The sequence below is a fragment of the Stegostoma tigrinum genome, chromosome 8 (genome assembly GCF_030684315.1).
Source record: "Stegostoma tigrinum isolate sSteTig4 chromosome 8, sSteTig4.hap1, whole genome shotgun sequence".
NCBI lineage: Eukaryota > Metazoa > Chordata > Chondrichthyes > Orectolobiformes > Stegostomatidae > Stegostoma > Stegostoma tigrinum.
The window spans coordinates 82,433,276-82,454,043 of NC_081361.1; the positions used below are offsets into that span (position 1 = coordinate 82,433,276).

At 40.5% G+C, this 20,768-nt stretch overlaps 1 protein-coding gene across 5 annotated transcripts in view; it reads left to right on the forward strand.

Moving 5' to 3' along the window:
• dpyda.1 (dihydropyrimidine dehydrogenase a, tandem duplicate 1) overlaps positions 1–20,768 on the forward strand; it is an 837,290-nt gene that overhangs the window by 678,949 nt on the left and 137,573 nt on the right. For all 5 annotated transcript variants that reach the window (XM_059648043.1, XM_059648046.1, XM_059648045.1 and 2 more), the window contains one exon: positions 11,244–11,386. In XM_059648043.1, coding sequence (XP_059504026.1) covers positions 11,244–11,386 — 143 coding nt within the window. The remainder of the gene's footprint in view (positions 1–11,243; positions 11,387–20,768) is intronic.

The following is a 20,768-nucleotide window of genomic DNA, read 5'->3' on the forward strand; positions in this document are numbered from 1 at the left end:
TGTGAAGAAAAAAATCAGAGTTAATGTTTCAGGTCCGGCGACTCTTCCTCAGAACACAGAAATGGAGCAGTATGGATTTTCTATTCTCTGTGAAGGTTTTACACCTTCATTCATCACCTATTTTACTCTGAAATGATTTGTTGAGGCACACATTCAAAGGATAAACTACAAATGTTGTGATGCCCGGTAAAACTATGCCACTGATTCAGTTTCAGTTTAGATCTTGATCTTGTCGGTTATATGGGATTAGAGTATGTCCCTCATTAGTAAGTTGTATTCTTCATGTATTCCACCTATTCCACACACATTATCGATCCATAATTGTACTCTATCCTCATCCACTCAACCGTTGTCATGGACATATTGGGAACTTGATGTTTTTATATTTTGATGGTTTTATGTTTGAACATTATAATAGGCTTTCATTTTGTTCGTCTGCCCACTGTGAACCTTGTTTTCTCCCACAATTATCATCAGTACTGTTTCTGAAACTTCCTCCACTCCATTGTTTGGCAGCTGGACATACCAAAATGATTCTCACGCCTGGGTTGCAAATGTAACAAAATTGGTAAGAGTGTTTTTGCCACTGCCTGATGAAGAATCACTGCAAAGTGGTAATTTTGGTGTCAAAGTCTTTTGGTAACCTCTGAGCAATCTTGGTGTTCTGCAACGATACATTGCATAGATCATAAAGTGGCAACACCAATGAGCTTCTCGTGTGAAATGTCTACTGGACTCATGAGATTAAATGTTTGTATGTTCATTGCATCTCTGGTGACAATGTAACCATGCTGACAATTTCTGAGGAGAGATTTCAACACATGTTTCTCAGGATCAGGTCAATGACTGGTCCCTCTGCAGACTGCACCTTTGGTCTTGGGCATCTTCTTCTGGGCAAATTTGACCTTCCTCCATTCTTGCACCATAAACACCAACTTCCCTTGATGCAGCACAGCTATTTGGCAAATCAGAAAACCTTACACTTTTTACCTTGAAAGTAGCCTCATACCTCGCTCATTTTGCTGGAGGACGCATTTGTCTTCATCAAGCACACATTCTTCTTTATATGGACATGTGCCAGTGCTCCCTGCTTGATCTATGTGCTGATTTGCAGCATGGGGAATGTAGAACATGTATTTCTTAGGTGAAAAATTGAGGCCAACTATTCATGGGAGTACAGCACTTAAGAACTAAAAAGGAGCTCAACTAGTGCACAAAGATTATCCAAAAGGATGTTTTTGAAGATGATAGAATGGGGTCATCTTATACACTAGGTTGACTTATATGAGGCAATTTATGGCATGTAGGTGGGATGTGGTGAGTTACTTATCATTGCAGCTCTTCGAAGCCACCTATGGGCAGCAGATGGAATCACAAAATTTGGCTCAGTCTTGCTCTCAGCATGATTTTAAACCTTGGAAATAGCAAGAACTGCAGATGCTGGAGTCAAAAACAACACGGTATGGAGCTGGAGGAACACAGCAGGATAGGTGCAACTGAGGAGTAGGAGAGTCAACATTTCAGGGCAGGACCCTTCTTCAGATCTGAAATGTCAACTTTCCTACTCCTCTGATGCTCCCTGGCTTGCTGTGTTCCTTTAGCTCCACACAATGATTTTAAACCTCTTTGGTTCAACTTAAAACAGGACGATCTATCTTCTGATGACTCATTTCTTAATGTGAGCTTGTCACCATTGTTGATTTATGAAAAATTTTTCACAACATAATAGTGAATGAGTTCTGGAGCTCCAGTTAAAATCCTGCCCTTGAAGACATTGGAATTCAGCTGTCTCAAGTAGGTATACATTGAAGATTCTTGCCTAGGTTTGGGGCTAAATGCTTCATTCTGGTCCTGACTTCCAATGCTGACTGCAAGGAACTAAATTGGCAGGATGATTTATCCCATCATTCATAAAATGACAAGATCTGTTGCTAATATAGAATGGCGCTCTCGTGGGGAAGAAAACAATGGCTTGAGTAATCCCGGCCCACTGAAGACAGTCTGGAAGGTGGAAAAGCTTACAAAATATGTCTGGAGGGGTTGGTAGGGAGAATAGGTGATGTATTGGCAGGAAATCTAGCTGTCTGTCTACTACCATAGTGTATGGCAAGCTCCAGGAACATTGACAGCACAGTGATGCAACCACCTAGCAGACAACTGAGCTACGTAATCATCAAGTTGATAGACACTTCCTGCCCAAGTGGCCATTTTGTCCATGGGCCTTCCTCATCACAGTTAGCAAAACTGCTACTTCTTACAAGGGAGCGAAACACTGCTGATGCTGGAAACTTGAAAATAATAACACAAAATGCCTAAAATACTCAGCAGGTTCTAATGAAAGGTCATTTACCGTGAAAGGAGAATTGTATTTGTGCTATCTCCATAGATGCTGATTGCCCTGTTGAGCAGCTCAAGCATTTCCTGTTTCTATTTTATCAGAAGGAGCAGTCAGGAGGAAAATTTCTTCCTGCAGGAGTTTTTGGGTTTGCAGGTCCCCCGACTTGTGAAACAGAACAGAACTGAGAAATATGGGGTAGAAAACAGAACTATGGCAGGTAGAAAATTGACAACTACATCATCTGCTTTGAAGGTAAAATCGGTCAGGATATATGTTAGATGGTGGTCTGCTTCCACCCATTTTAGATTCCTGAATTAACTTAAAATTCATTTTAACCCATGTTGCCCACGTTTCTAAGGTCTGTTAAATTCTGACAATTCACCTTTACTTGCTATTAGCATTCTCTGAATATTATCATTCCCCTCACGAGTGGCCATACTATGAGATGCAAATGCACCAAGCTGAACAATCTGTGGATTTTTGATTTCCTCTCTTAAAACTTAAAATGCACTGAAAACCAACAACACTCATGCAAGGACTGGAGAAGCTTAGAATAAATTAAACAATTCAAATTCAGCTCCATAATTTTTGTGAACTAATGATTTTACAATCATGATGTTAGCAAGCTGAAAGATTGAACGTTGTGAACAGTGGTTTCAAGCTATTTGTGCTCATATGAAAAGATTGTTTCCAAATGAAACATTACTCAGTTACTAGACAGTAGACCTATTAGTGCTTTATAGATTACATGGTAATCTTTGGCATTGATGAACTCAAGTCACCTCAGTATTTGTGCTGCTTGGCATTTAATTAATTCTTTGTTGAGCTGTGAATCCTATTTGTGATACAGTACACATCAGGAAGAACTACAGTAGCAAGTCCAAAGTTATTTGTTCTCTCTGTGTTCTGTTGAAAACATTAAGAATTGAGATTTTACCCTTAAAGACAGTTGTCAAGGAGCATTTTTTTCAAAGCCTCGTTGTTACTGCTGACAAGTAATTGTGGCAGAATGTACTTAAGGATAAAAGCTGAGAAATTAAATCATGCATTACCTGTTTCTTCCGCACTAAACAGATCTCCTAAGCCAGAAAGAAGGCAGGAGACTCACATTCATGACCACCCACGTTGGCCGGGATCGCTAACTGAATGATCAGTGCCCAAGACGAGACCATTGTCGGTCTTTCTGTATGTGCAAATAAAGACTCCTGGTGCCAGCCCCAAGTTTGGTTAGATACCAACTAGCAAAGTTATGTTACACTGAAGTCAGCTACTTCTAGCCCCGCCATCCCGCCTGCTGCCTGGCACATCCTGACCACCATTGCATTGTATTCACCACTCCCTTCAGATAGCCACCTTTTCCCCCCAAACTTAATTAGTACAATTGCCTTTTCTCCAGTTACCCTGCTCTCTGATCTCTTGCGCCCATACCACTCTTTCCCTGGCCTGATTGCCCTACTCACCAATTTACTTACCTCATTCGTCACTCACCTGAGTGGTGCTGCCTGGTGTATAGCTATCCCAGATCTGTAACCAGCGAGTTAACTGTTACTCTCCACAACACATCAGCTCAATGGAAATGAGTTCTTGGCTTCAGCATCTTCATATCTCAGGCCTCACAATCAGGAACATCCTGTCCACTTCCTTCAATTATGAATGTCGAAGCTATGTGCATCTGAAAGAGCAAGGAAAGAATTGAAAGCTGTTCCTTGAGTTCATTTCTTTAAAAGTAAAAATGATTGAACAATGTCAGGCTCCAATGGTCTTTTCCTTGTTTGGTTTCCTGTGAGAGAATGGTGTAAATTGCATATATGTCATTTTGTTTTCATGAACAACAATGTTCTAGTAATCAGCTATCAGTTATCAGTTGATGGCCTTTTCATAACTTTGCCACAACTATGAATTATTTTACATAATCATGGTTTTAAAACTACATGATTAAGGAGTTAAAATCTTCCTCTGTCTTGCTTTCCACTTCCTCGCACTCCCTAATTACACCGACATTGGTAATCTCCTAACATTGTACAAACTAGACGAAATATCTTGGAAAGCAAGTTGAAATTGATTGGCACTAGTAAAGTAACTGAGCGACAGGGGTCATCACCTTTAATTAAACCAGATTCTCCATGTACTCAGAAGTTGCACATTTCAAAGTTCTTGAGAGCAATTTTATTAGCGGGTTATTAATTATAGAGGAAAAGAATCGTTTGCGGTTTTTCATTAAAAAGAGGCATTTTCCCTGTATGTCAGTGTTTCTTGTATTTCTTCAGGTAGCAATGACCGTTCAATATCTTGCCCCCTTGCTTTTGCTTTATCCATTCCTTTGAAATTCGATTGTTGGGGGATGGATGGACCATTGGTACTACTTCCAAGAATGACGCTGTGATTACCACATTTATCAACTGGAGCAGAGTACCAGCTGGTTCTTCAGAAAGTGCATTCCTTCCCCTGCACTTTCTGCTGCTGCTGAATCATCCAGTAATTCACTCTTCAGTATCTAAAACCACTAAAATTGACACGCTTCGTGCTTATAAGGAATAGAGTGATGAAAATGCAGCACAGCTAAAGTGTCCTGCTCCCCATTCACCATTCTATGTCCTTTGAAATGAAGGAGCAATGTGGTAAAAAGAATTTTAGTACATGTGTCTCGTTGACAGTAAACGACAGAATGGAAGGAGGAATAGCCTACTTTAGTGAGGTGGAAGTTATCTTTCCATTTCCCTACGTCCTGCACCTTTTATTGCATCATGCCCCAGACTTTCAATATCTCATATGGAAAAATATCTTTCATTTTAGTGACCATACACTGTTTATGTGGGCTTTTACTCTGCAACTTGTTTCAAAGATGTGGTGCAATCAATGCCTAAGTGAGGCCTGCAGTTCATTGTGTGTGTGATGGCTTACATAAAAAAAATACAGAAATTGCTGGAAAAGCTCAGCAGGTCTGGCAGTATCTGCAAAGAGAAATCAGAGTGAATGAACTGAGGAAGGGTCACCAAACCTGAAACTTTAACTGTGGTTTCTCTTCACAGATGCTGCCAGACCTGCTGTCCTTTTCCATCAATTTCTGTTTTTCTGTTCTGATTTACAGCATCCGCAGTTCTTTCAGTTTGACATAAAACAGATACTTGTATTGAATTGGATGACTCATTAATACTGTGTAAGCTTAGTGATGAGAATAAGATTTTCAGATGAAAGCTTCTGAAATAATGACATAGGAGCAAACAATTTATGTAAAATTCCACAGACAGGAAGTGATCAATTATCATTTGAATAAGCTAAATGTGGGTCTGGACACAGGTCAGAATTCAATGTGGGAGTTGTGGGTCTCACCCAATGAGTAAGAACCTTTTGTCACCTCTTTTCAGGAAGAGCTGCACCTTGTTCAGTGACATACTCACCAATAGCAGGTGCAAGGCCCGCACGCCAAAAGCTTCAGGCCAAAGACCCTCAGCTTCTCAGTGCTCACCAGCACCATCGGCAGGTTGGTGGTTGCTTACTGGAAATGAACCCACCCTCTTCCCAGGATAGGGCACACTCCACGGATGAGTGTTCGGTGCAGTGGGGTCGTCAACTAGGATAGAGAGTGAGTTTCAGCATGCAATGCACACAGACGCACACACACACTTATATGCACAACAAATATAAGCACAGATACAGATATGTGCACGTGCACACACACAGAGACACACATACAGATACACAGACGTACACATACACAGATAGAGAAACAAACACATACACAGATATGCACACAGACACAGATCAAGGCAGAGGCAGGAAGGCAATATCACCTACCCTTATGATTAAATGCCCACTGATGCCAAACCCACAACTAGAGATGGTTTTGTTATGGACCAGACTAGACCCCATCAAAATATTTCACAAAGGTAGCCTAGACTCTGACGTTTCCTTATTTTAAAGGCAAATGTGAAGTGACATGCTCTAGATGCAACAAGATTGGTCAAACTACTCAATGTAAAGTAAAACCCAATTTGTTTTAAAACTACAGTTAAAACACAACCATACAAAGAGGAATTAAAATAATCTAACTCTCTTCGAAAACTTAGCAGAACAATAGATAGACTAACTATTAAAGATTAACTCTTCCAATATAGCAACATCCCATAAACACACCTTTTGGCAAAAAGAAAATTTCAGCAAAACAGGTTTGTCTCACAAGTAACTCAGCAGATGACAGAATCCCCAAGCTGCTAGTTGTAACTGAAAAAAGGAAAAGATAGCTTCTACTTCTCTGAGCCCACAATAGCAGCTGATCAAACCCAAACCTAAAAACTAAAAAAAACTGTAACAATAACAAAGCTGTTGGAAAAGATCAGCAGGCCTGGCAGCATCTGTGAAGGAGAAAGCAGAGTTAACATTTCAGGTCCGGTGACCCTTCCTCAGAAGTCGGTTATGAAGAAGGGTCACCGGACTCAAAACATTAACTCTGTTTTCTCCTTCACAGATGCTGCCTGACCTGCTGAGATGTTCCAGCAATTTTGTTTTGGTTCCTGATTTACAGCATTCGCAGCTCTTTTGGTTTTTAAAATAAACTAGACCTGGTCTGTGAGAGCTGGTCAAACCCATCCAGGCTGCATCCAATGCTCCAACTGTTAAAAAACCTTAGGCCTCACAAGCTGTTTACCTTTAATAGACACTTCCGTACCTCTCACTCCATCTCTCTTTTTTAAAAAAGGGACAAAATAACCTCTTATAACCACAGTTTTGCCATAGTGTTAAATTCCCCTCTTGGTTTATTCTCTGTTTTTTGTAAAATTGCAATCAGTGTAAATCAGCATTCTTTGAAACTCCTGATTTCTAGGGAGCTGACTGTTTCCAGGAGTAGCCACATATGACTGTTCAAAAATATTATTTGTGTTAAATACTGCATAAGAATAAGGCCGTCACTTGTTGCAAAGTTTTCAGTAGGTCACTCAAAACAGTTCAAAGTTCCCTGAAGAGAAGCACAAGGTGGTGCACAGAGATTATTTACTCTTCTCTATGGAGCAGCAGTGGAAGGCACCCAGTCCCCTCATACTCAAGTCAGAATGACCATGGAAAGACTGTTGCGTGCAATATCTAGGCTTTCGTAGATTTCCTTCAAAGCTTGGTGTTATTAAATTTCAAAAGTCACAAAGTCTGGCCTCTAAGCATCTGTGGAAATTTAAATTCTGCCTCAGAACAAGGCTTCCTGAAGGGCATGCTCCAAATGTGTAATGTTTTTTGCCTGAAGTTCGCTCACATTAACTTGATTATGAAAACGTGTTCACGTTCAGAGAGTCCCAACAGGATGGAAACTAGCCGTTCAGCCCATTGAATCCACACACACCCTCTGAAGAGCTTACCATACAAACATATCCTGGGTTCAAGACCCACCTGCCCCAGATGTGTAATTTTTGTATCTGGTCAAATTGATTTAAAACATCCACACTGGGTTCCCTCGAGAATAAATAAAGGAGACCTGGGGATGGGGCTACAGTACTGTCTGTCCTCAGCTGGGACTAGCCATTGTATGCCATGATAAATGGCTGTATTTGGTATTCAACAATAAAAGATGTTCCTTCCCTGTTGGGCTCAATGAGTTATTATGTTGGTAACAAGAGTATAATTTTGGACAGTGTTGCCTACCAACAACCCGACAAAACAATGATGGGGAAGAATTGGAAATGCCGATGTTTGGGAGACTGGAACCTTGTGATGCAGATGTGGAGAATTGGCATCAGTATGCTGAAAGAATGAGATTCTTCTCAGGCAAATAGGATAGAAGGGGATCATGACAAGCAATCATTCTCCTGAACCACTTGTGGGGCCCCGAGTTTTAGAATCACAAAGAGTTTAACCGACCCAGCAACCCTGGGAGTCAAAGTCTTTTAACGCTCTGATTGATAAAACAGCAGACCACTATGACCGCAAGCTATCTGTTACTTTGCAGCATCACATCATGGTTTAACATGGTAAATAGACTTCTTGGGGAACCAGTTACTGAATTCTTGATGAGATTGTGGAATTTGGCAGAACACTGTGAGTACAAGTCAGCGCTTCAGGAAATGTTAAGACTATCACTCAGCTTGTGGCATTAATAATATCGTGACTCAAAGAAAGCTACTGACTGAACAGATTTGGAGTTTAAATAGGTCAGAGAACTGACCCTTTACCACACAAACACTGAACAAGAGGCTCAGGAGCTTCAAGGGTCCATGGATGGCACCGTCCTGGATTACCCCCAAACTGCAGAGCAGTCCCCAGCAGATAATACGTATGGCCCCTGTTTGTCACTGAGGATGGCAATTGGAGTCGGGGACCACAAACTTCCAGAACTGGACAGAAGGTTTCTCCACAATACAGCGAGGAACAAGAACATCCATGCTGTACTTGATGCAGAGTTTGGCCCAGACAAGGCTATCAAAACGGGCAAAACACATGCCGTCCAGGCCAAAGGGCAAAGCGGCCACAAAGCAGGCTTCACAAATAAATGGGCCTGAGGATGAGGAATTGATGCAGCTAAATTGATAAATCTCCGCCCAAAGTGGTTCCAATTAAGATAAAACTTCAAGTAAATGGCCAGAATGTATAAATTGTGACAGCTACTTGTGTGTACATTGTCATGCATTATCTGACTGTTATGGGTGCAAGTTATTTGAACATTAAGGGAGTGGAATCCTTTGTACTTCTGTTGCTCTCTAAAGGCAACAGCCAGTTACATCCTACACCTCAAGGAAGCAAGGGGTGGCTGAGAATCCTAATGCACTCACTTTCTCACTTCCCAAAAAGATGAATAGGTGAGGTCTGGCAAGCATCAGTGACATCCCAGATGCCTCAATGAGCGAAAGGGCTGGGAAATGCCAAAGAGGGCATCAGTAGCTTCTGAAACAACCCACTTCTAAAAACATGGAGAGCAGCTGTAACTTTTAAGGATGTAATTGGCATCCTTCATTCGGAAGCTGGTATAAGTGTGACACAATGGCTCAAGACTTCCTGACACAACCTCTGCATGGGTGTTGGACATTTGCAGATAGCTGCACTAAGTCTATAGATCTGCTTCTTCTGCCCCAGAGATCTCCTCCTATGTAATGGTTTGTGTGCTGCTGCCTCTCCCTTCACCCTGTTTCTGTTTTGACTGAGTCCATTCACATGACCATTAATGCACCTGTTTTAAACCTGGAGCCCGTGACGACCAAGGTCCCTGTGCCTTCGTCACACCCTGTCCATATCGAGGCTAGACTGTCGATGACTTGCCTCACTCCCAAAGGCCACGCTAATTGTAACCAGAAGCTGCTGGCTGTCTTCTGACCACTAATCTGTTAACTCAGAGAAAAACCATTGCCTGAGCCTGCACGTGAAGACACAATCTGATATTTTGATATTGGTGCGCTGCTAATGTTGCCCAGTTGCATGGTTGGGTAGTCCAAGCAGACATCGTGCCAGTGACCATAGAGACATCTGCTGCAGTTGTAGCAGTTCCATTTAATCTGAACAGTTGGCACAGCTATAAACCCACCTAGTCTGGAGGCTGAAACCCGACTCAACAGGTATCAGTTTGGTTTTCGCGCTTACATTTTTTGCAGCATCAAGTTTCTCGATTGGACAGAAGTTGGTGGGAACAAACATTAATATGGTGAATTGAGTAATTAATGAGATGTAAATACTACTTTGTAAGCTTCTTGCCACCTTACAGTGCCAGCTCAGGAGGGAAACATTTAGTGTAATAATTCTTATTTCTTGACTGCTAGAATCTGACTTTCAGGTTCTTGCTCAGTTGTGTTATCATGTTCATCATTATTCATACTACCTCACAAAAGGTGGTAAAATTTTGCTTCTGTTCCTTTAGCCCAGTCACTTACACAGATCAAAAATAGCTCAGTCCCTAGAGCAGTCCCTAGATCTGCTGTAAAGAAGTTCTTGATTTTAATGTAATTAGATCCACCTAAAAGATTGGTTACATTCTGGGTTGGACAAGGGAAGATCAGCCAGCCAAACCATATGTCTTTGACACCAACCAAATATCAAAAATGCCTTTGATTCTTATTTTTACACCTCTCCCAAAATAAGGTTTTACTATGTCTTTGGAATACTAACAGCATTTTAGGATGTCAGTTACTTCAAGGGACTGGCTTGGCAAATTTTCACACACTCTATTTAGATCACATACACCTCTCATCATCTTTCATATTATTCTGACTTTCAAAAATGGACACCTGAAGATTCGAAGAGTGAAAATGGTTCTTAAAGCAATAAGCTGATTGTCATATAAGAAAATCTTTTTCTCCAAATATGAACACATTGCTTGAAATTGATAACTTCTGATTGCAGTATAACAAATTACATTATTTAAGTAATCCCACAAGAACAGATATACCATAAAGTGCATCCAAAATAATTTAAAATGGATCATGATAGAATTTTGCTGCTTATTCTCTGAGAGCTCATTCTGTACCCTGTGGTGTTTTTGCTGTGAAACGTGAAACCACATGCTGCAATTTGTATTAAGAAGCAGAATCCTAGGAAATATATTGTTGTAAGGAACTTAATTAGTCATTTAAATTACATCATTCTTTGTAAATGTACAAAATGTACATTTTGTAAATGTACTTCTCTCAGCATTATTGTTGTAACTGCATTTTTCATCCTTTTTAGAGTATTAATATGATATGGTTGCTTGTAAAAAAATGCAAGAGAACATTTTGGTTTAAAAATGTTTGTAAATCAAATCATTTTTTGATACAGATTAATTTTGTTTTCACTTTTTTCTGCATTAATTCACATAAATATTATTTGTGCATGCAGCACAAACATTTAAAACAATAAGTTTAATGAAAAAATAATATATTAAAGACTATCATAAACCAAAAACTTTAAATGTTTGAGGTTATTACCATCCTGTTTATACTCCAACCTTTCTTTTTAGGAACTGCAATAAGGCCAATAGCTTTACGAGCGGTATCTGCGATCGCTAAGGCTATACCAGGATTTCCAATTCTAGCTGCTGGCGGGATTGATTCAGCTGAATCAGGACTACAGTTTCTGAATTGTGGTGCCTCATTATTGCAGGTACATTTCATTTAAGCATTGAAGTCCAACAATATTTTTTTCAGAATGACTGCCATGGCACTTCCAGATAGTGTATGAGGTGCCTTGTCACGCTTTTGAATCTTGGTATTAAGTCAGTAGAGCAGCCAGTGTAAACATGGCAAATGTAAGGCACAATTCTATTCATTTATCATTTTTGAGGCATTTAAGCAGTATCAAGATAGACTGCCCGTGGCTGTTTATTGTTAATAAATAGTTTGCCCTCTACAATTGCTGCCAACCAACAATATTATTTTTCTGTTACAGATTTTCTTTTGGCTTTTAATCTTTCCTTGCTGAATCAATTGTGTAATGGGGCTAATTGTACCCCAGGTACACTCAAGTTTGTGAAGTCAAAGAGGGTGGATAGGGTCAGAGGTCTGCAAGACTGTGATTGATTTTGAAATGATGATGGTGATGATTGAAGAAGGGAATTATTAAACAGTTCAGTCATGGAAGTTATAAGATAAAATGTAAATGATATGCTCCAAAATAATGGGTAGAGTAAGGCACACTGAGGGAGATGTGATGGATACACAAGATGACAAAGTGATAATTTCTGTCTAGCAGCAGAGGTAACTCTTTTCCTGTACATGGCTAGTATTTACTATCATTGAATAGAAAGTACAGCTAAGACCCCTGTAATCTTTATCAACTCTACTTCTGGACAAAGAATTTTATTCTATCCACATTCAATCCCTGAGCAAAAGTGTTTTGATTTTTATTTCACTTTTTAAACAGGGTGTGACATGTTTCCCTCTTTTGTGAACTCTAATGTTAAAGTGAGCCACAGCCAACTCTCTTTATGGTTATATTGGAAGCATAGTCTATTCATACATTTTAATCCATTCTTATAAGGAAGAAGGAAAGAGTTAACCATACAGAATAACAAGAACCACTAATATGGTTAATGTTTATTCACATGACTGGCAGAATTCAGAAAGTTCATGCCCAGTTGGCTAAAGATAGGGTCGTACAGAATTTCATTAAAGTACATGATGATTCATTAGGATGATGTTTATGAACAGGAACAGTCCATCTTGCAGGCAAATATAAGGATTTTTCTCCAGAGAAGCAGGCTTCAAAGAGGCTTCCTTGAATTTAACTGGAGTTATTCATCTAGAAACGAAAACACTGGACATCACAAGGGTCAGGCAGTATCCGTGGAGAGAGAGCAAGCTAATGATTCAAGTCTATATGACTCTTCATTCGACCTGTTAGAGGTGGCATGTACATGAGATTTTAAGTTCATTTCATGATCGGATGTAATATGAAGGCTATGGACAGGTTGATTTAAGCTCAAGCATTAGCTTTCATTCCCAATACAGCAACTGGTGGAGTTTAAATTCAAATGCTAAATATTGAATTGAAAGTTAGTCTTAGAATGGTGACCATGAAACTATCATTGATTCTTGGGAAAGAACCACCTCATTCAATCACATCCTTTATGGAAGAAAATCTGCCATCCTTGTCTGCGCTGAGCTATGTGTGACTCCATGTAGTTGACTACAAACTGGCCTCTGAAATGGTTTAGCAAGCTACTCAGTTTAAGACCATTTGGACGTAGGAACAAATCCTCATTTGCCAGTGGCAAACAACGCAGAAGGAAAATGCCTGGGAATATGACTTGAACCCAGTGTTCTGGCTTAGAGGCAGGGACTCTACCCCATGTACTTCAAGATCTTCTTCCTGTTAATGCTAAAAATAACTTATATTTTTTCCAGGGCTGGAAAAATTGCTGCATCTTTATATTCTGGACCTTTGAGTTTTAAAGCTGCTTAAAAAATCTAAGAAAACATTTGTAAGACCTGCAAGACATAAATAATTGACTGTTTCCTAATTTGTGGGTCCAGTGCGAATATCAGGAAGAAATACAAGGTGGGAACACTTATGTGTGGCATGAGGACTCAAGGGTGACACTTTTTGAGGAGACACCAATTAAGCATCCAACTCCAGGAGCCCCATTCAATTAAGGACGGTGGATGGGCTTACCAGTACAAATCTGTTTGCTGAAATATGACAATTCTGGAGGGATTGCGTTGTATAAAATATTTATTTAACCACAGTTGGAGTGCTGTATCCTGTTCTGGATGCCACACTTTAGGAACAATCTGTAGGAAGCAATGAAGGGCAGAAAATGTTTATGAGAATGCATCCAGGGATGAGGAATTTGGAATGGCATAGCAAGATTGGAGACGTTGTGGCCATTCACCTTGAAGATGAGAAGGTAAAGAACGGAAGAAGAAATCATGGGAAGGCAGAACAGAGAAAATTAAGAGCATTTGTTCCCCTTCATAAAAGAATCAAGACCCAGAAGGCACAGCTTTGAGTTAGCAACAGAAGCAATGGTGGCATTGAGGAAAACCTTTTTTATGCATAGTGAGTGAATAGGACTTGGAATGCACTGCCTGAGAGTGTTCTGGAATCAGAGTCAACTGAAAATTTCAAAATAGAAGAGGATCATTGTCTGAAAAGAAAGGATATTGCTGGAGTCTGAGCCAAAGAGTAGCACAAGGTAAACTGGTCTGAAGGGAGTCAGAATGAACATGATGGGCCAAATGGCTTCCATTACTTCTGTGGCCCTCTGTAATTCTATGGTGTAACTTTGTGCATGATTGGATTTTATTCAGCTTGTTTTGCTGGTAGGTGGTTGAAAGTTTTGAACTTAGGAATATTGCCAATTGCCCAAAGGTGGATTTCAGTGAGAAGCCTGGCAATTACTGCTAATGAACATTTTCTTTTTTTCTTGCTGCTTTCACAAGTTTTTTTTTGTTTTTCTGCTCTTACTTGATATTTGTACTTGTTAGGAACTCTTGTAGATTAGTAATTTGGATGCTTTGAGGAGGATGTGTAGGAGGGCATGTCAGGAGTCTGTGGTTATAATATGAGTTCCTGTTTTATGTGGTAAGCCAAAAGTCCTCTGTTATTCTGACAGCATCAAATAAACAAAACTGCTTTGAATAAGGGAAAATCGCCGTGAACTTGTCCTACAATACGTTTTAGTGGTATGCCACATTTTATAATGAACTTCCTATTGTCTTTAAATTAGTTGGTCGAAAACCTGTAACAATAATGAACTGCACTATGTTAGAGCAGCGATTGTGGCAGTGTAGTACTGCCACTGCAAAAAAGTAATGCAAAGACCTATCCTAATGATCCAAGGACATGAGTTCAAATCCCGTCATGACTGCTGGTGGAATTTAAATTCAGTTGATAAAAACTTGGAATTGAAGGCTGATCTCAATAGTAGTCACTGGAGGGTTTTATCTCCAGTAGCTTGTTTTAACCGATGCAGCAATGCTTATGTTATCTCTTATAAGAAACTGGGCTTAGGTAATGGGGTATTGAAAGATTCAACAGACATTTATTACATCTCATGAACATGTATGAATGTTTCATTCACGGACAATGTAACGCCTGGGCTAATATTGAAATATTCAGTTACAACAGAAGATTTCTATTGATGGCCATGCTCCAAGCGGTCTTACTTAAGATAGAGCATAGGTTCTTTATATCCCTAGGTCAAATGCTTGATACATTTGATGATGCTATGAGCATATCTTTGAACATAAGACATAATTAAATAAAAGGTACCATTGATTGTCTTTTATAAAAAAAAATCCATCTCATTCACTAATGTCATTCAGGAAAATAAATATGCTGTTTTTACATAGTCATGCTTAATATGACCAATAGTAATGTGATTAATTCTTAACTGTCTCTGAAATGGCCTAGTTGAACCTGGCTCCAAAGATGTACAGCTTGGGTGGATTGGCCATGATAAATTGCCTGTAGTGTCCAGGGATGTGCAGGCTCTCTGGGTTAGCCATGGGAAATATGGAGTTATGGGGATAAGTGAAGATTGAGCTGGGATGCTCTTCAGAGGGACAAAAGGTCTCTTTCCACACTGTAGGGATTCTATGATTCTATGAACTTCTCAGTTCAATGATAGTTAGGAATGGTCAATCAACATTTACCTTGTGAGCTATGCTGACATCCAATAAACAATCAAGAAATACTTTTAATGCAGTAGATCACAAGACCCCTTCATTTTGTTAGGGAAGATTTATTATAGAGTGGTCAACTGTACTTTTGCATGTACATTACAATATACAAGGAATGGTCAATATTCAGATTTGAATGCTTTTTCTTCTTTGTTGTGGATGAATGCTTGAACATGGGAACCTTTCTTTGATGATGGCTTTATCCGATTTTATATTATCCGACAAAATTCTTCCTATTTTAGCTGGTACTCTTGCGGATACTTACAATTCTGAATAGTTTTGCTCGTAGTTAACTTAAAAGTTAGATTTAAATTTGAAGGAGATGGTTTTGGCAATGTCACTAGACTAGTAATTAGAGTCCCAAGCTAATGCTGTTGGAACATGAGGTCAAATCCCACCACAGCAGCTGCTAGAATTTAAATCCAATTAATAATTTTCACAGATAAATAATATCAGTGACCATTATAGATGATGGGAACTGCAGATGCTGGAGAATCCAAGATAACAAAGTGTGAAGCTGGATGAACACAGCAGCCAAGCAGCATCTTAGGAGCACAAAAGCTGACGTTTTGGGCCTAGACCGTTCATTAGAGAAGGGGATGGGGAGAGGGTTCTGAAATAACTAGAGAGAGAGGGGAAGGCAGACCGAAGATGGATAGAGGAGAAGATAGGTGGAGAGGAGAGTGTAGGTGGGCAGGTAGGGAGGGGATAGATCAGTCCAGGGAGGACAGACAGGTCAAGGAGGCGGGATGAGGTGAGGTGATGGCCTAGTGATGGTATTGCTGAATTGTTAGAGACTCAGGTAATGTTCTGGAGACTTGGGTTCAAACCCCACAATAGCAGATGGTGGAATTTAAAATCAATAAAAATATGGAATTAAGAGTCTAATGATGACCACAAATTATCAATTGTTTGAAAAACCCAACTCATTCTCAAATGTCCCTTAAGAAAATTGCCGGCATTACCTGGTCTGGTTTACATGTAAATCCAGACCCTCTGGGCAATTAGGGATGGACAATAAATGCTGGCCTAGCCAGTGACACCTTTCACCCATGAATGAATAACAACAAGACTTTGTTGTTAAAACCAAACTGGTTCACTTCCTTTGGAGAAATAACTCTAGCCTAGATGTGACTCAAAACCTATAACAACATGGATGACTCTTAAATACCCTCTTAGAAGGCACTTCAATTACTTAGTTCGAAAGTAATAGGCATCCAAATTCTGGCTTTAAGAAACAAAGTCACTGGCATGAATTCCCGAAACCCAGTGATGGTAAGTTTAAAATCTTGGGCAAGATCATTCACCTCTCTCAATCATTCCCACTGCAGGAATAATTTCTGAACACTGTGCTCCCACTACACTTCGGGAACAGTGAATTAAAATGTTGGAAGCTTCACCATGTATAGAGGCCACTCCTTGCAGTAGAGTGGGGTGTTCATTGGAGCCTCGTGCGCCATGCCTCAATATGAGGAGTTTGGGCATAAATTGCAGGTTCAGAAGACCCAGCCCATGGACCCATCAATTAATCAGCAGAGCATTCTCCTCTTCTCCAACGTACCTAATGGCTTCACTTCATTGGTTTAAGTTTCAGATCTACCCTTCTGAGGGCATCTCTATGTTGAGGCATCCTCCTAGTCTCTAGCCAGCCTTACCTGTGCTCACATCTCCTTATGGGCTCCAAAGACCCATGGGAGAGTTGGAGAAAAGGTTTCAAGACGGAGTGCTTATTTTCTGCCTGCTCTCTGTTTGGCTGTGCAGCATTCAGGCCTCAGCTGTTGTCCTTACCAGACCAGAAAGGCAGCCAATGAAGAAGCCATGTTCGGCAAGATCTGCTGAGCTGGTTCTCGTGTCAGCAAGTGCAGGCTGACAATTCTGATTTTGCCCCAAAGCCCATAATGGAACCCAGCCAAGTGAAACAGAACGGAAGGAAAAATTAGAATTAATAAAAGGAAAATAGATTGGAGCCAGAAGAACTGTGAAACAGAAATTGAAGTAAAGATAAAGCCAGTTCAAGACTGAGAAAAGAGGGTGGAGTAGATACATATTGATGCTCCAATGTGCTATAACATCAGAAATTTATGACCTGTACTCTCAGTATTGACATCCCTGCAGTGTCAGCTCAATACTTGAAAAGATACCAAATAAAAGCTAGGCATTTCTTACTCACCCTTTAAGATGAAGGTGACTCTATCCATCATTACGGTGTCTGATAGGGTACCACTGAGATGGCCAAAAAAACAAGTCTGCACCGAAAAGGTTCTGCTGTAAATTGGACTAGATACCCCAGACTGCTGAGTTTCTGATGATAAAACAGTATGGAGCTAGAAGGACACGTCAGGCCAGGCAGCATCAGAGGAGCAGGAAAGCTGACGTTTCGGGTTGGAAGCTTTCTTCAGAAAACTTTCAAAAAACTTTCAGAAAATGTCAGCTTTCCTGCTCGTCTGATGCTGCCTGGCATGCTATGTTCCTCCAGCTCTACATTGTGTTATCTCGAACTCTAGCATCAGCAGTTCCTACTGTCTCTGAGTGAGTTGCTGATGAGTTGTTATCTCAGGATTTCCTCGCCTTGCACTTTCTCTTTGCCTTTGGTATGCCAATGGTTTTCATTTGGGTGAACCAGGCTTAGACAGCCTGGCCAAGCTTCTCCTGGAACCCAAAGTTGATATCAAAACTCCTCAGTGAAGCATTCATAGTGTCCTAGTGCCATTTGTTTGATCACTTTGAGACTACGCCTCAGATTCAAGATCTCCATAGGTGATTTGCTTTGGTTAGCAAGTGTCAGACATCCTGACTATATGGCCAGTCCAGCTCAGTATAGTGTGAATGCTTGGTTTGCCAGCTCAAGCATTCTGTCCTGATTCTGTTGGGTATTTAGTTCTGCCATTTGAGCTTCAGAAGACCCTGAAGGCAGCTCAACTGAAAATGTTTGATTTACTTGGCATAATGTTCGTACACAAGTGCAAGTCTCACAGGCATAGATCAGATTGGGCAGGGTTATCGCTGTGTAAGCTTTCAGCTTGGCAGGCAGGCATAGTCCTCTTCATTTCCACATTGATGCTTGAAGTTTGCCAAGGGTTGTGCTTGCTTTGGTAATTCTCACATGTGTTTCGCCATTAATGTAGACAGCTTGAGAGACTGTACTGCTGAGATTAGTGAATTTATCCACTGCTAACAGGTTTTAGTCATGAGCTGAAACCTCAGGCTGTCTGGGGCGGGCTGGCGTACATCAGTTTTCTTCATGTCGATTGTTCGGCTGAAATTGGTGCATGATTTTAAGAATTAGTTCATGCTACATACCATGTTCATCTCTAGAAGGATGTTATTAAGCTGGAGAGGGTTCGTAAAAGAGTTACCAGGATGTTTCAGGAATGAAGGATTTGAGTTATTAGGAGAAGCTGGATAGGCTGGAACTTTTCTCACTGGAGCATAGGAGGTTGAGGGGTGACCTTATCGAGGTTTATAAAATCATGAGGGGTATAGATAAGATGATGGGCAGGTGTCTTTTCCTTAGGTTGGGAGATTTCCTGACCAGGGAGTATATTTTTAAGATGAGAAGAAAAAGATTTTAAAAAGACATGAGGAGCAAATTTTTGCACATGTGCGGAGTGAACTTCCAGAGGGATTGGTGGATTTGGGCACTGTTAGAATATTTGAAAGACAATTGGATAAGTACATGAATAAGAAATGTTTGGAGATCTATGGGCAAACACAGGCAGGCAGGGCCAAGTTAGTTTGTCATTATGGTCGGCATGGACTGGTTTGACTGAATGGTCTGTTTCTGTGCTGTAGGAACCTGTAACTGCAGTGTGCAGCCATTTGCGAATAGGAAATCAAGATTACCCAAGGAGGCTTTGGTCTTTGCCCGGAATTTTCTCAGATTATGTCATTTCTGGTCCATATAATGTCTGATTTTGGAGCAGGGGTTTCTAACATGGAAAGCATTTGAGACTATGGGAAAGAGAAACATGCTGAAGGGGTTTGCCACTCGCATACAGCACTGCCCATAAGTGACTGGGAATCTGCCAGCCAGACAGCTGAAGCAGATCAAGTGTAGAGCACTTTTCCAGTGTCTTCTTTATATTTAGGAAGTGAGGAGTATGTTCCTGAAAATTGTAGCTCAGCCCGGCAGGCAGCTGCTAAGATCCACTAATGCTTCATTCCAGTAAAAAATCACCTTATGGCCCAGACCATCTTTTGCAGATTCACAGCTACAGCTCCCATATCTGTTTGTTCATCACCACAACACTTCCCACAGATAGGCGATGGATGGAAGATGGTAATGATGACAAAATGAGTTTTGTATGAACTGGATTATGGTGAGGGTGTGTTGTGGATCATCAGTTTTACTCCCCTGGACCGCCTTGTCTTGATCCAGTGGCAAAATGAATCTAAGGGTGGCATGGTGGCTCAGTGGTTAATATTGCCACCTCAATGCACCAGGGACCCAGGCTCCATTCCAGTCTCGGGTAACTGTCCGTGTGGAGTTTGCACTTTCTTCCCGTGTCTGTGTAATTCCTCCAGGTGCTCTAGTTTCCTCCCACAGTCCAAAGATGAGCAGTTTAAGTGGATTGGCCGTGATAAATTGTCCTGTAGTGTCTGGGAATTTACAGGCTGAGTGGATTAGCCATGGGAAATGTAGGTTACAAGAATAGGGTAGGGGTGGTTCTGGGTGGGTTCTCTTCAGAAGGTTATTGTGGAGTGAATGGGCTGAATGGCCTTTAATCTTTAATTCTACATGGATGGAGGTAGAAGTGGATTCAGTGGATGACTGGCTTAACAATTGACATGGATAGGAAGCAACAAAGGGTTACAAAAGCATAATTTCACAACTCTTTGAGAATATTCCATCTAATCTTTCTCCCTTCCCGTTCTGTCTTTTATACTTGTCCTTTTCCTATATCTCTTTATTTCACTCCCCTTTCCTCTTAGCCCCACTTTCACTCTATGTTTTTGAATTATTCACTCTTCTCCCTCAGACAATAATAGTTGTATGTTGCCCCAGGAGCTTGATGGTTTGACATTCTAAACAGGGTTATGAAGAAGGGTCACTGGACCTGAAACATTAATTCTGCTTTCTCTCCACAATGCTGCCAGACCTGCTGAGATCTTCTAGCAATCTCTGATTTTAGTTTATGAAATACTAGCATCTGCAGTTCTTTGGTATTTTGGTTTGAAAATCTGTTTATTTGTTTGCAATATTAATGAATGAATGAGCAATGATCTTATTGAAATATGCAAGATTTTGATGGGGTTTCATGGGATAGATGTTGAGAAAATATTTGCAATATTGAGAGAATCATGAACTTGGGGGCACTGGACATTTAAAATTGTGACATGCAGGAATTTCTTCACCCAGA